This window comes from Coenobita brevimanus, chromosome 93, assembly GCF_032717465.1.
Source record: "Coenobita brevimanus isolate Jiangsu-jjx chromosome 93, ASM3271746v2, whole genome shotgun sequence".
NCBI classification, from domain to species: domain Eukaryota; kingdom Metazoa; phylum Arthropoda; class Malacostraca; order Decapoda; family Coenobitidae; genus Coenobita; species Coenobita brevimanus.
The window spans coordinates 60,895,448-60,908,632 of record NC_137046.1 but is presented as its reverse complement, the minus strand read 5'-3'; the positions used below and the strand labels follow the sequence as shown (position 1 = coordinate 60,908,632).

The window sequence follows — 13,185 nt, the reverse complement described above, 5'->3', positions numbered from 1 at the left end:
AATATTCAAAACATACTGCTCACAGACATTAAAAATATTCTAAAACAGATTACAGAGGTTCTGTTCAATACATGAAAAGCAGTATAATATTATCAGCATAATATCTATCTACTGCAAGATGCCTTAATTTTGTAAGGGGTGGCCACAAGCAAATTGCCTCTATGTCGCGTTGTCCCCCATCATTTCACTGCCCTGCTCCCAGTTCACACACACCCTTTCTCAAATACCTCTGTACTCCATCCCTCCATCTCATCCTTGGCCTCCCCCTCCCTCCCCCCCTCCATCTCACTCACATACACTCTCCTCATCAGTCTCTCACTCTCCATCCTTTCCACATGGCCAAACCACCTCAATGTGTTTCTCCTGATGCCTCCTATCACATCCACATCCACACCACAATGCTCCTTCACTTCCTCATTTGTCAGTCTGTCTCTCCGTGTGACTCCACAGGCTCCTCTCAAACAACTCATTTCCACTGCTCTGACTCTTGACTTGTCCTTCCAACAAGATCCATGCTTCACTTCCATAAGTTAGAGTTGGTATCACAATACTGTACACAATAACTTTTTACTTCCATACTCACTTCCCTGTTTCTTATCACTACTTTCAAAGAACCAGCAACCTTTCTTTCTTGTTGTACCCTTTCAAGCACTTCACCTTCTTAACTTCCATCCTTACTCATCACATTATCCAAGTACTTAAACGAAATCACATTTTCCATTTCCTCCTCATCCAACCTCACTGTACATTCAGTGGCTTCATTTCTCTTGAAGACCACAATTTTACTCTTCCCTACATTCACTTTTAGATCCCGTTTCTTACACACTCTCCCAAACTCATCCACCAAGCCTTGCAGCTCCCCTTCATCTTCACTTAACAACACACTATCATCTACAAACAACAGTACAGGAAGATTCCAAACACTGCCCTCTCTCATTAGGGCTGCTCCAACATCCACTGCCCTACCTTGTATCTCTTTTATAACCCCATCCATATACAGATTGAACAACCATGAAGACATGACACATCCCTGTTTCAATCCAACATTCAGATAGAAAAATTCACTCAGTTTACTGTCCCCAATCACTGCAGCCTTAGCATCCCCATTCATACTCTTCACGGCATTCAGCAACTTCCCATTTACTTCATATATTCTTAACACTTTCCACATTCCTTGTCTATTCACTCTGTCATATGCTTTCGCCAAGTCCATGAAGGCTTCATACAACTCTCCCTTCTCTAGAACCTTTTCCACAAAAGACCAAAGAAAGAATATCTGATATACACAACCTCTTCCCTTCCTAAAACCTCTCAGTTCTTCTCCAACTAATTCCTCTGTTATTTCCCTAAGTCTGTCAATAAGTATCCTACCATATACTTTTCCTATTACACTAAAAAGACAAATGCTCCTATGAATACCACACACTTCTTTTCCCCCCATTCCTTTGTACAGGGGAATAATTATACCTGACTTCCAATCCTCCAGGACTCAACCTTCCTCCCAGGCCAATCTGCACATTTTCCACATCCACTTTACTATTATCTCTCCCCCATGCTTCAGCATTTCACCACACACTCCATCAATTCCTGGAGCTTTCCCTATTTTGACTTCCTTCACCGCTACCACAACTTCCATCCTTCTGATTTCTTCCTTTCTTTTCACACCCCTCCTTCTCTTTGTCATTCCCCAGCCACTTATGCTCGCATTACTTTCACTCTCTATGTTCAACAATTCCTTAAAGTGTTCTCTCCATTTGCTCACTTTTTCTCCCTTCTGCACTAGCAATCTACCATTTTTATCTTTCACTCCCCAACTAACTTCTTTATCACCCTGTTTAACTCTCTTTACCTCTTTCCAGAACATTTTCTTACATTCCCTCCACTTTACACTCAAATTCCTTCCAAATTTCTCATCCATTCTCTTCTTACTTTTTCTTATTAATATTTTCACATCTCTCTTCCATCTCTCAACTTCTTCCAAGCACGTTTCTCATCCACTCACTATATGCTTTCTTCTTTTGTGCCACAGCCTGTCTCACCTATTCATTCCACCATGCTGTTCCTTGCACCCCCTTTTGTCTTATCTTTACCCCACACACCACCTCACATGCTGTACAGATTTCTTCTGTGAATATCCTACACTCACGTTTCACGTCCCCCATATGCTCCAAATCGTATTTATTCAATCGCTCCTCCACTTCTCTCTTTTTTCCATTCTCTTACAACCTTTCTACCGTCCTTGGATGAACTATTTCCTCCAGTTCTTCCCCTCTTCTATTCCTCCATTTCATTTGAACCTTGGCTTTCACAACCTCTATTTGCTCATGCATATCTGCATACTTCAGATTTTTTACACACCACCTTTACACTCCATCGCTAGTACCGGTACCACACGCTCTGAACAGAACTAGCTCTGACCTCTCTCATGATGTTATCCATACATACAAACACTCTCTGATCACATATTAAATAACCAAGGGGACAGAACACATCCTCATATCACTGTTCTATTATTAAAAACAACAAAACGTGGCCAATCTCTTTTTAGATTTACTTCATTCACTTCCTTCTGAACAAAGATTACCACCGCATTTTTTTTCTATTCCAATGGTTCAGGTATATTCTACCAAGCTTTCTGATACATTTTCTATACACCATAAAATGAACTCATGACTAAATAAAATACAGTAATTTCTACTCTGAACTTACTGTGATAATTTACACTCGAAGCTTCTCCACTAACTTACATATACAATACACTGTACTACAATATATAACTCTGAATCTAACCTTGGGACTGCGTGTGGTGCCACTGGCCACACCATTATTGGAAATATTGCATGGCTTGAGTACAGCTTTGGTCCTGACAGGGGTGGTCACTTGAGGTCTTGCGAAAGGATTCACAGGTTCTGCCTTCGTAGCTGGTGAGAACTTGTCTACCTTCTTCTTTTTTAGTAGAGTTGGCTGCGGCATTGGGATGGAGGTAGGCTTGTCAATGTCCTGCAAGATGTCTACCAAGACATGATCCTCGTCCAGACGCACCTGAGACTAACAAGACAGAACTATCATTATTAACAATATAGACTATCACTACTCAGCTAATGTCTACATAATGCATCTGAGAGAATTTAGTAACTGAAGAATGAATCTGTCAAGTCAGTAATATGAATATATAAATACAGTACCGGTACTCTCTCTCTCTCTATATATATAACCTTTGTACATTCAATACTTCATCTTACCTCTATTTTTTTCTTTTTGACTGGCATGTTTTTTATCATATTCCTTATGCTTGCATTTCCATGCCTACGAGGTCCTGTTTCAGTGTGCTTTCCACTTCCTCCTTTTTGATTCTTACCACTCTTTGTCTTCTCCTTCTTGGATAAAAACATTTCATCATCATCATTGTCATCCTCAAATATTTCTCTGCCATCTTCGACATATCCAGAACCATCTGAAAAAAGAATTAATACTGCATTAGCTTATTCATCTCAGTGGGAATCATGTACTAGTGCTTTTCAGACATAGAGAAAGGTATTGCTTTAAAAAAAAAAAAAAAAAAAAAAAAAAAAAAAAAAAAAAGGGGGGGGGGGAAATAGATTGAAGAGTGAAATTGGGCATGAGTGTGACAATTTCAGAGTGGGCATGTGAAAAAACAGTAAAGGTATTTGAGAGAGATATCAATACTAAACATGTGCAGGTTAACAGTGCTGTCACGGGATTTAAAGGGGGTATCAATTGTGCGTGCAGCTGAACATCGCTGTGAGGAAGCGAGGGGAGATTAAATATGTGTGCAGGAACAGTGCTATGGTGGAATGTGAAGGCGAATTTAACACCTGGAAAATGTAGCATACGTAGTAAAAGGATGGCAAGATGGACATGAAAGAAGGAAACTGGGTTCAGGACTGCTTAAGTACTGTAACAGGAGCTCTGAAAGCAATGATCAAGAACAGGAATACCAGAAGCAAAGAAGGCAATTCATCATTACTTGACAACACACTAGTGACAAATTTTGAGATGACTTGGAGTTAGACATGCAAGACATAACAGAGGCAGGCATCATGAAAATAAGCAAAAATATTGAGTTTACTTTGAACTGCAAAATAGTCTAATTAATGTAAGGATTATGCTCTGGCAACAAAACCCTGTTGCTGTATTTAGTGTGGGCCCAGGCTCATCTGCATAAGAATGTGATGGAATGCTGGCTGAAGTAGTCCTCCTCTTGCAGTCCACCATCCTCCTTTCAGGAAATGTGAGGAAGCTGTGAGATACATGTATAACAAGACAATAAAGTCACCCAGTTATTTTGGTGTCACCACATTATGGCATCCCTATGCCATTTCATTATCAACAGCGACATACAACGTCTTTCCCTGAATGAATTTGCAGAAAGCATATGACAAGGTGGATAGACAAGGAATGTGGAAAGTATTAAGAATATATGGAGTAGATGGGAAGTTGTTGAATGCTGTGAAGAGTATGTATGAGGGTGCTAAGGCTGTAGTGCGTGTGGATAGTGAGCTAAGTGAGTTTTTCTATTTGAAGGTTGGGTTGAAACAGAGATATGTCATGTCTCCATGGTTGTTCAATCTGTATATGGATGGGGGTAATAAAAGAGATACAAGGTAGGGCAGTGGATGTTGGAGTGGCCTTCATGAGAGAGGGCAGTGTTTGGAAACTCCCTGTCCTGTTGTTTGCAGATGATACTGTGTTGTTAAGTGAAGACGAAGGGGAGCTGCAAGGCTTGGTGGATGAGTTTGGGAGAGTGTGTAAGAAATGGAATCTAAAGGTGAATGTAGGGAAGAATAAAGTTATGGTCTTCGAGAGAGGTGAAGTCAGTGAATGTACAGTGAGGCTGGATGTTGAGGAAATGGAAGATGTGAGTACATTTAAGTACTTGGGTAGTGTGATGAGTAAGGATGGAAGTTTGGAGGGTGAAGTGCTTGAAAGGGTACAACAAGGAAGAAAGGTTGCTGGTTCCTTGAAGGCAGTGATAAGAAACAGCGAAGTGAGCATGGAAGTGAAAAAAAACTATTACATGACAGTATTGTGATACCAACTCTAACGTACGGAAGTGAAACTTGGACGTTGTTGGAGGGACACAAGCCAAGAGTGAGAGCAGTGGAAATGAGTTATCTGAGAGAAGCCTGTGGGGTCACATGGAGAGACCGAACGACAAATGGGGATGTGAAGGAGCACTGTGGTGTGATAGGAAGCGTTAGGAGAAACACAATGAGGTGGTTTGGCCATGTGGAGAGGAGGGAGAGTGAGAGACTGATGAGGAGAGTGTACGTGAGTGAGGTGAAGGGGGAGAGAGGGAGTGGAAGGCCAAGGATGAGATGGAGGGATGGAGTGGAGAGGTATATGAGAGAGTGGGGTGTGCACTGGGAGCAGGGCAGTGAAATGGGGGGGGGGGGGGACAGTGTGACATGGAGGTGATTTGTTTTTGGCCACCCCATTTGGGATTAAGGCGTCTGGCAATAGACCGACAGATGGATAGATCATCAATGGTAAAATGGTGCCTTATTCAAAGGAATGAACTAGATATTTTCGTGGTTCTAAGGTTACCTAATTACTTAGCTAATTATTACATTTAAAGTGGCTTAATTATTACATGGCTCATGAATTGACACCGATTTTCACTCTGCCACTTCACCCCAGGCTATGATGCCCCCACTGATGAGTAAAGACTGAAAGGAACTTGACTGCCTTTGATGGTATGATAGGAGGGAAAATAGACTGTAAGGTTAAAACAGGAATTGTAACATACTGTCGTTACGAGGCATATGAGCTAAACGATTATCTTAATTGCTTACTTACCATCATCCACAATCCAGTCATCCTCAAGGCGATCTTGGCGTCTCTTGGCATATTCACGCTCATCTACTTCTTCATAAACGTTTGCAACGTTGGACACCTGATGATACATCAAACAATAAATACAACAAGAAAGCATAACAGTAAATTCATAACACAACATACAACAGTGAAATACTTACAGCACTTCATTTCTACGCCAATGTCCTATGGGGTCCAGTTCAGGTTTGTGGAATATAATGGTCAGGAAAATTGTCTACAGGTTGTTTTCAATTACATATATTTTGCTGTTTGAATGCAGAGCTTGTATCTCCAGTGCACCAGTTATGTAAGATATTTGCACTAATGCCTGACTGATAAGAAGAGGTCATACAGGTTTCATTCACAAACACTGACTGGCTAAAAATGGTCTGAAAGTCATGCCTGTCTGGAGACATAAAAGAGATGGTTGATTTTGCAGGTGAAGCAGTAACTCCATTTTGTGTAAGCCAGCACTCTAGTAATGTAAGTATTGTTGGAGCTCGTTATTGTTGTTGAGCAACCCTGGACTGTTTGGCTAAGCAGACCCATCAACCACAGGCAAGCAACTGCCCCTGCATGGCCATTCTGTGCAGTGAATTGATGTCCCCTTGCAATGGACACAGCACAAGCAAAGTGTGGGGCAGTGTGAAAGTTTGGTTCCCAGATGGATAACATCTGCATCCCATCCCCCACCTAATAGGGACACCGAAGTGGCCTCCACATCACCCCATTACTTGGAAATATGGTTACCATCCAGCACTGTAAATGGTTTTCTAGGCTACAGGAAACCATTAGGTTTGTCACTCAGCACTGATCAACCTGAAGTGGAAAGAGCAATAAAATTGTGACAGAAATGATGGAAGAACTAGGAAGAGAGGAGGGAAGACACAAAAAAAAAGAATGATAAAGTGATGGAACAAGTATGCAGCACCACATCAAGTGAACAGATGATGGCTGCCACCACCTACAACCATGTTGGAGCTGATTTGAAACAAAATGAGCTTTTAAATATTGTGAAGCTACTGCCATGATGAGTAATGAGTTAACTGGTCAAAGAGTAGTGAAAGGTGTAGATAAATAACAGGGTCACAGTCAAAACATATATGAGAACAAAGATGGAAGAGGTATATGAGTAAATTTAAGAGAGGTTGAGGGAAAGAAGAGAAAAGCCACAGATGTGTTACTGCAGTTTAATATGGTATGCGAATCCACGAGAAAGGAATGTACAGTATAAACCCCAAGGAATAAATTCACATTCAAAGAGCCATCATAAGGTGACTAAGACCTGTGCATGCAAGCATTCTGACACCTTTGTAAACGAAACAAAACAAAAGAGACAACCCGCTCTGAAGTGGATTACAAGTCAAAGTCACTGGAATGATTATACTTCACAGATGTCAATAACTCCACGAAGCTATGTATACATGGCACAGCCTATGGGTTATACCATTTCACTTGATACTGCCTTAGCAGTTTCCTTTGAATTTTCCTTTACTTACTTCTAGAACCTACTGATACAAGCACATTTAGTACTGCCATGCAATACAAAGTCCCCTACCAGATGATAACCATACATATGCAATTGACTTTGGGAACAGATGGCTTGTTGTTCCATGTTACACACCGTTATCGTATGGGGAACAACCGTGTGAAGTTATATCAAAATCTGTCCATGGATGAGGAAGTTACTGAGCAGACATGATTGTAGGTATGGCTATTAAGTATGACAGCACCCAACCTTGTTTGAGCCCCATTTGTGAGCTTGACTTTGGGGGTAGATAAATGGTTGTTACACGTGAAACACCGTCATGGTATGGGGAACAATTGTGTGAAGTTATATCAAAATCTGTTCATGCATGTGGAAGTTACAGAACAGGCATGAAATATCAGACGACCTTGTTTGGGCCCCAAGTGAAGCCTTGACCTTGGAAGTAGAGGGCTGGTTGTTGCATGCGACACACCATCATGGTGTGGGGAACAATTGTGTAAAGTTATATCAAAATCTGTCCAAGCATGTGGAAGTTATAGAGCAGATACGAAATAAGAGATGGACTAACGCACTGGTGTACAGTAAAGTACTGATGGAAATAAGTAAACCTATAGTCTCCGTCTGGTTTCACTGGTAAGGGACTAATAATGGGAAGTAAAATTAGGGCAATAATGAAGGGCAAAATACAATACTGGTCAATTACTGTCACGCCATAGCTACCTCATACTTGTTTTTTGATCCTTTCAGCCCCTTCAGTCTTTCCAAAGCTGCAAATCGCCCATGCTTGTCCGAGCGAGTACGTCGGGATCGCGAGGTTGCCAGGGTCTCAGCAGGTGCTGAAAAATATGTAAAATACTGTATAAAACTAACAAATACATAAAATATAATGTCCATATCATAGTACCATACTACAAAGATCACCATCAACTGGAAGCAAAGATCATTTCCCTAAAGATAAAAAAACACTGTTAGAGAAAAATTGGGTCAAGTAATAACCACAACACCATAAAGCACATCACTAGGTTGGGGAGAAACAAATTAGTGTCCCCATAATCCATGATCTGGGCCCTGTTCCTGCCCTGTTGGCAGGCTTGTAGCCATATGTTATCTGTGTGAAATGTGAGAGGGGTGGCTAATGAATAAATACAGATGAAGTTGAGAATGTGTTCAACAATGTGAAGTATGATGTGATGGCACTATGTGAGACCAAGATGAAAGGGAGCGGAGTGAATGAATGGGAAGATGTACAATGTGTTGTAACAGATATGAGCGTACATGAGTGAGGCAATGATAAAGCTGCTTTGTTGATGAATGGCAGACATAAATGAAAGATGATAAATGCAACAACTCAATGTGCTACAACTGTGAAAGCAGACAATAACTGCATATGCATGTTGCAGGTGAGGATGAGAACAGGCTGGGAAGAACTCGATGGAGTGACAGGATGGATGGCGAGATGAAGAGTGACTACCGCATCCCAAACCATTCTGGTTAGGATGGATCATCTGGTTAAGATTAGCTGGGTAATGATATTAGGTTAACTGGGATGAAACAATTGGGGATAGACTGATTTTAAGGCCTGATTGACCTAAAAGCACCAATGGTCTTGAAAATAATGCAAAGTATGGCTCTTTACCCCCAGGAGTTAATGATTGACGCGCATCCATCCCATTAGGCTATTTTAAGAGTTTATGCATATTTTTGGAGTGAAAAATTATATCTCCCTACCATCTTTCTGCAATGCCAATTTTATGCAAATACAAAAAAAGCTATGAATCACTTCACAACACTTCTGAAATACAACTATCAGCTTCATATTTACCTTTTGGGGTCAGGGTACTGAGGAAGAAAAGACAACATCCACACTAATGTTTTGTGACAGAAATGAAGGTTAAAATAACTGAAATAACAAATCCATAACTCAAATGTTATATGGCTGCAAGTTCAAGAGCATAACTTTACCAGAATAAATGAATGAATAAGGTACAGATGGGGCTGCTGATGGTTCTACTTTTATGCATTTTTCACTAAGTAATGCTTTACCAAATGGGAAGAGCGATTCCACCTATAACAACTCATAATCTCAAGGTAAGTAATTTAGGTTCATAAGCAACACAGTTAACTGATGAATTGTGCCTGCGAGAGATGACTGAAAAAAAAAAAATGAGTATACTTATTTTGGGGTATTTAAGGAAGCAGCTAGGTTGTCCATGACAGTGTTTCCCGACAATCTCTCCAACTGGCCACGTTTACCAGCCATCGTTCTGACTGGATGCATCAGTATATCCCATGTCAAAGCTATGGGAAACTTGATGATTTAACTAAACCTATCCTAACCAAACCAAACCTAAACCAACCTAGCCTCACCTGCATTTGACAGCCAGCTTTCAAATGAAAACAAACGTGTATTAGGAATGTTAAATATGGCCAGCTGCTGGTGGACGTCAGAGGAAAATTTACACATGGTAAATCTTCATTTATAACTTTCAGGGGTAAGTTTTTGAAAATGCCCAGTAGTTGTGGTAATCGAGGAATAAATAACAAGTAACCTGTGAATGACTCATTTCAATAGAAAATATGAAAAAGGTCGCGCTCGTTTGGTAAAGAATTAATAATTTTTCTTTTTGATACGGTTCTATCACACCACATTACTAAAATTTAGCTTAGGATACTGATAACGATACACTCTCCTGAGAAACTCATCAGTCGCACGTTAACAAAATCATGACATATCAAGCAAACTATAAAACACCAACACCAACTAATGAATTATATTATGATATTATTACCTGTGTCTCCATCTCTATCCATTATCAATATTCTCTCAATTATCAACCTTCCTCTCCGCCACTTTAGTCACTTCGCGGCAAATTCGTAAAACAATAACAATTCGGGGCAGTATCGTCTTTGGTGTATGTATTTAGCCGCGGGACGATTAGGAGTCTCGGACTAGTTTCTTTGAATGAAAACGCGGGAAACTGATTTATCCATAAATGTAGTAAAGCGATAGAGTGTGCTACGTGCGAAGTCTCGTGACGCGCTCTTTTTTCACTCTTTCTCTCTCTTTCTTTTAAGCACTGAATGAATTGAATTTAATTGAAATATTTATTGCTGTAAAAGGTACAGAGCGCTAATACAACAAAAGAAGGTGGTGGGTGTTAAAACATTATTGATCGGCATTGTTTAACTTGCCATACATCTGCGGAAATCAGATTGTTTTGAAAAGTATTTTAATTGCTACTGAAACACACACACACACACACACACACACACACACACACACACACACACACACATGGTTTATTGAAATGTTAACAACCTGAAGTTTAGCTTGTAAGATAATAGCATTGAAAGATTTTTATCTAAATATATATAGGCTACAATAAAAGACGATTTATCTTGCCACATACTTCCTTCAGCAAATAGACATAAAGAGCAGTGTGAAAAAAAATCCATATGTACATAGTATAGCAATATATCATAGGGAAAAAAATGACTACCACAAGGGACAGTTGATATTCCGAAGATACTATATTTTATTGCAGTGAATGCCATTCATTGGGAACATCTGTCATCTGATATAACTAAAATGAATTATGTTTTTTTTCCATGTTGCAAAAAAAAAAAACTACCCAAGTTTTATAATGACGACACAGAAGTGACTTCCGTGCTGACTCTATACATATCTCATATCTATACAATGTTCATTTTTCTGCACAGTCTTTAGAAAATTATTTAATATGAAACTTTAATAACGCATTCGAATCTTATTTCATGATTCTTGACTTAATTGCGTACATAAAATAGAAATTGAGTTTATCATATATAATATAATAAAATAAAGATAAGTTGATGAAACTCTTCAATGCGATAAGCCGTATTACTGGAACCAAATCATATGTCTGTCGTACTAGTCCCGGCGAAAATGGCGGACGATCAGGAGAATTTTCAGCAACTTTTAACGGGATTTTTAAGTGCCGACAATAGCATTCGACAGCAAGCCGAGGTGAGGATAATCTTAAGTAAGTTTTCTTGGTGTCAACAGGCTGAAAGGGTGGAAATAAGCCATACAAGTCCATAATCCCGCGTGGAAGTGAAGGCATGAGGGAGACAACACAATCGAGTCCAACGTGGTGCTTGTTGTGGTTCCTCTGTTTCTGCAGAAGACAACTCATGAATAAATTTATGAGCTAATTTCCGTTTTTACATGAAGTACGATGCTGGCCTGTAGCTGCTTTCGTATAATTTTCCTCTTGAGCTTCGTGAGAGTTGGCGAATGAGTCATAAATAACCAGGAGACGAGTAATCCTCCAGGTTTCTGGTATCATGCTCGTCATAGGCTTTGTCTCATAGGTCAGCCAGAATGATTTGCATGGATTTGAAGTTTTCCGTCGCAATGATTGTAGTTACAATGATGCTTTACAAGTAGGGGAGGATGGTATTGTGCTGTGGAGATGAAAAAATTACCAAATAACCTGTCTGCTGAGGTTTAATGTAACTTTCATGTCTCCATTCGATTATCGAATTTTGGGGTACGGTTGAATACATTTTTCATTCATTCATTGCCAGACGCCATGTATCCCAGACGGGGTGGCCAAGGGCTTAGAGTTAATTGTTTTACAGGGAGGGGCACTAATCCTCCACCAACCCCACTTGAATACGGTAGAGCTAAAAAAAAGTTTTATAGCATTATTTGTTTAAGCTAACAAATTTACGCCAGAAAATTATTTTGATGAAACTGCAGGAGCTCCCATGCATAGAATTTATACGGTACCTTAGAAAAAAAAAAAAGACAAGATACACAATCTCTCCACAGCTCTTATCGGAATGAAGTGTTGACAGGGTCTTTTGCTGTTTATTTTTAATAGATTAGTGACACAGGATCTTTTGCTGATTATTTTTAATAGATTAGTGGATACAGGTGGACTTTTTTTCTCATCAGTTGGGTGTTCTGTTACAGGATTGTACCGTACTTAATTCACATAGATTTTACAGAATATGAAGTGTTTTAATTTAATTGTTGGGTGTTGTTTTGCTACATGCATTATTTTAATGTATGTCTCGTGTGTGATGTTTTTAAGGATTTGCTTTACGATCACACCAACCTTCGCCATCACGTGGTCATGTGATGATATATGAGTACTCTTAATATATGATAGTCTTGGTGCAAATTTTACCCAATGCAGATTTTAATACGCATGCTGTGAGATAGGCTATAATCATTGGGAGGGCTGGAGACAAAGTGCCCTAGTTAGGCTTTCACTGCTACTGGGTATTTGTAGTTTTTAAACTGTATACGTTTGAGTTTGTTTGGTGGGCTGACATCATGGCTGGTCAGCGGGATTGGCCGTAAATACACTGTCGAGGGAGTTCAGGCAACTTTTGTTATAGTCAAACCAGAATATGAAGAGCTCTGGGATGTGGCAGGTAAGAAAAGCGCATATGCCAAACATTAAAACCTTCAACTTTACAATGTTGAATGTTAAGATATTATCAATTTTATATTACTGTTCCTTGAAATACTCTATAAATAATATGTTTAAAAAATCATAGTAACGATTTATTTTCTTTATAAGAATATAAACAACGGCCCTATACAACATGTGACAACGTTGTTTAGACCACGCTGCCACGTTTCCGGTGACCTGCATGTTTTGGTCAGTCACGGCCACTCACCTGCTACCCACCATGGACTGTTTATAGCTTGTATTTTTATACAATAAGCCTTAATGGAACCAAAAAGACTAAACGTAACAAAAGTACGGTAGTATATTTTTGTCGGAGTTATCCCATTCAAAATATTATAGAGAACGTTGGATACCGGGTGGTTTTGTTTTGGTAAAGATGTGGCAGAGCTG

At 39.7% G+C, this 13,185-nt stretch overlaps 2 protein-coding genes across 2 annotated transcripts in view; one reads left to right on the top strand and one right to left on the bottom strand.

The window, feature by feature from the left end:
* Positions 1–9,587, bottom strand: part of PolA1 (DNA polymerase alpha catalytic subunit) — a 35,771-nt gene extending 26,184 nt beyond the window's left edge. The window contains exons 1-5 of the mRNA XM_080282343.1: positions 9,581–9,587; positions 8,048–8,163; positions 5,821–5,917; positions 3,243–3,454; positions 2,791–3,048 (exon numbers count right to left, since the gene is read on the bottom strand). Coding sequence (XP_080138469.1) covers positions 2,791–3,048; positions 3,243–3,454; positions 5,821–5,917; positions 8,048–8,163; positions 9,581–9,587 — 690 coding nt within the window. The remainder of the gene's footprint in view (positions 1–2,790; positions 3,049–3,242; positions 3,455–5,820; positions 5,918–8,047; positions 8,164–9,580) is intronic.
* A 1,638-nt stretch (positions 9,588–11,225) lies between these two features.
* Positions 11,226–13,185, top strand: part of Karybeta3 (karyopherin beta 3) — a 41,010-nt gene continuing 39,050 nt past the window's right edge. Inside the window, exon 1 of the mRNA XM_080282456.1 lies at positions 11,226–11,333. Within this exon, the coding sequence (XP_080138582.1) occupies positions 11,226–11,333 (108 nt within the window). The remainder of the gene's footprint in view (positions 11,334–13,185) is intronic.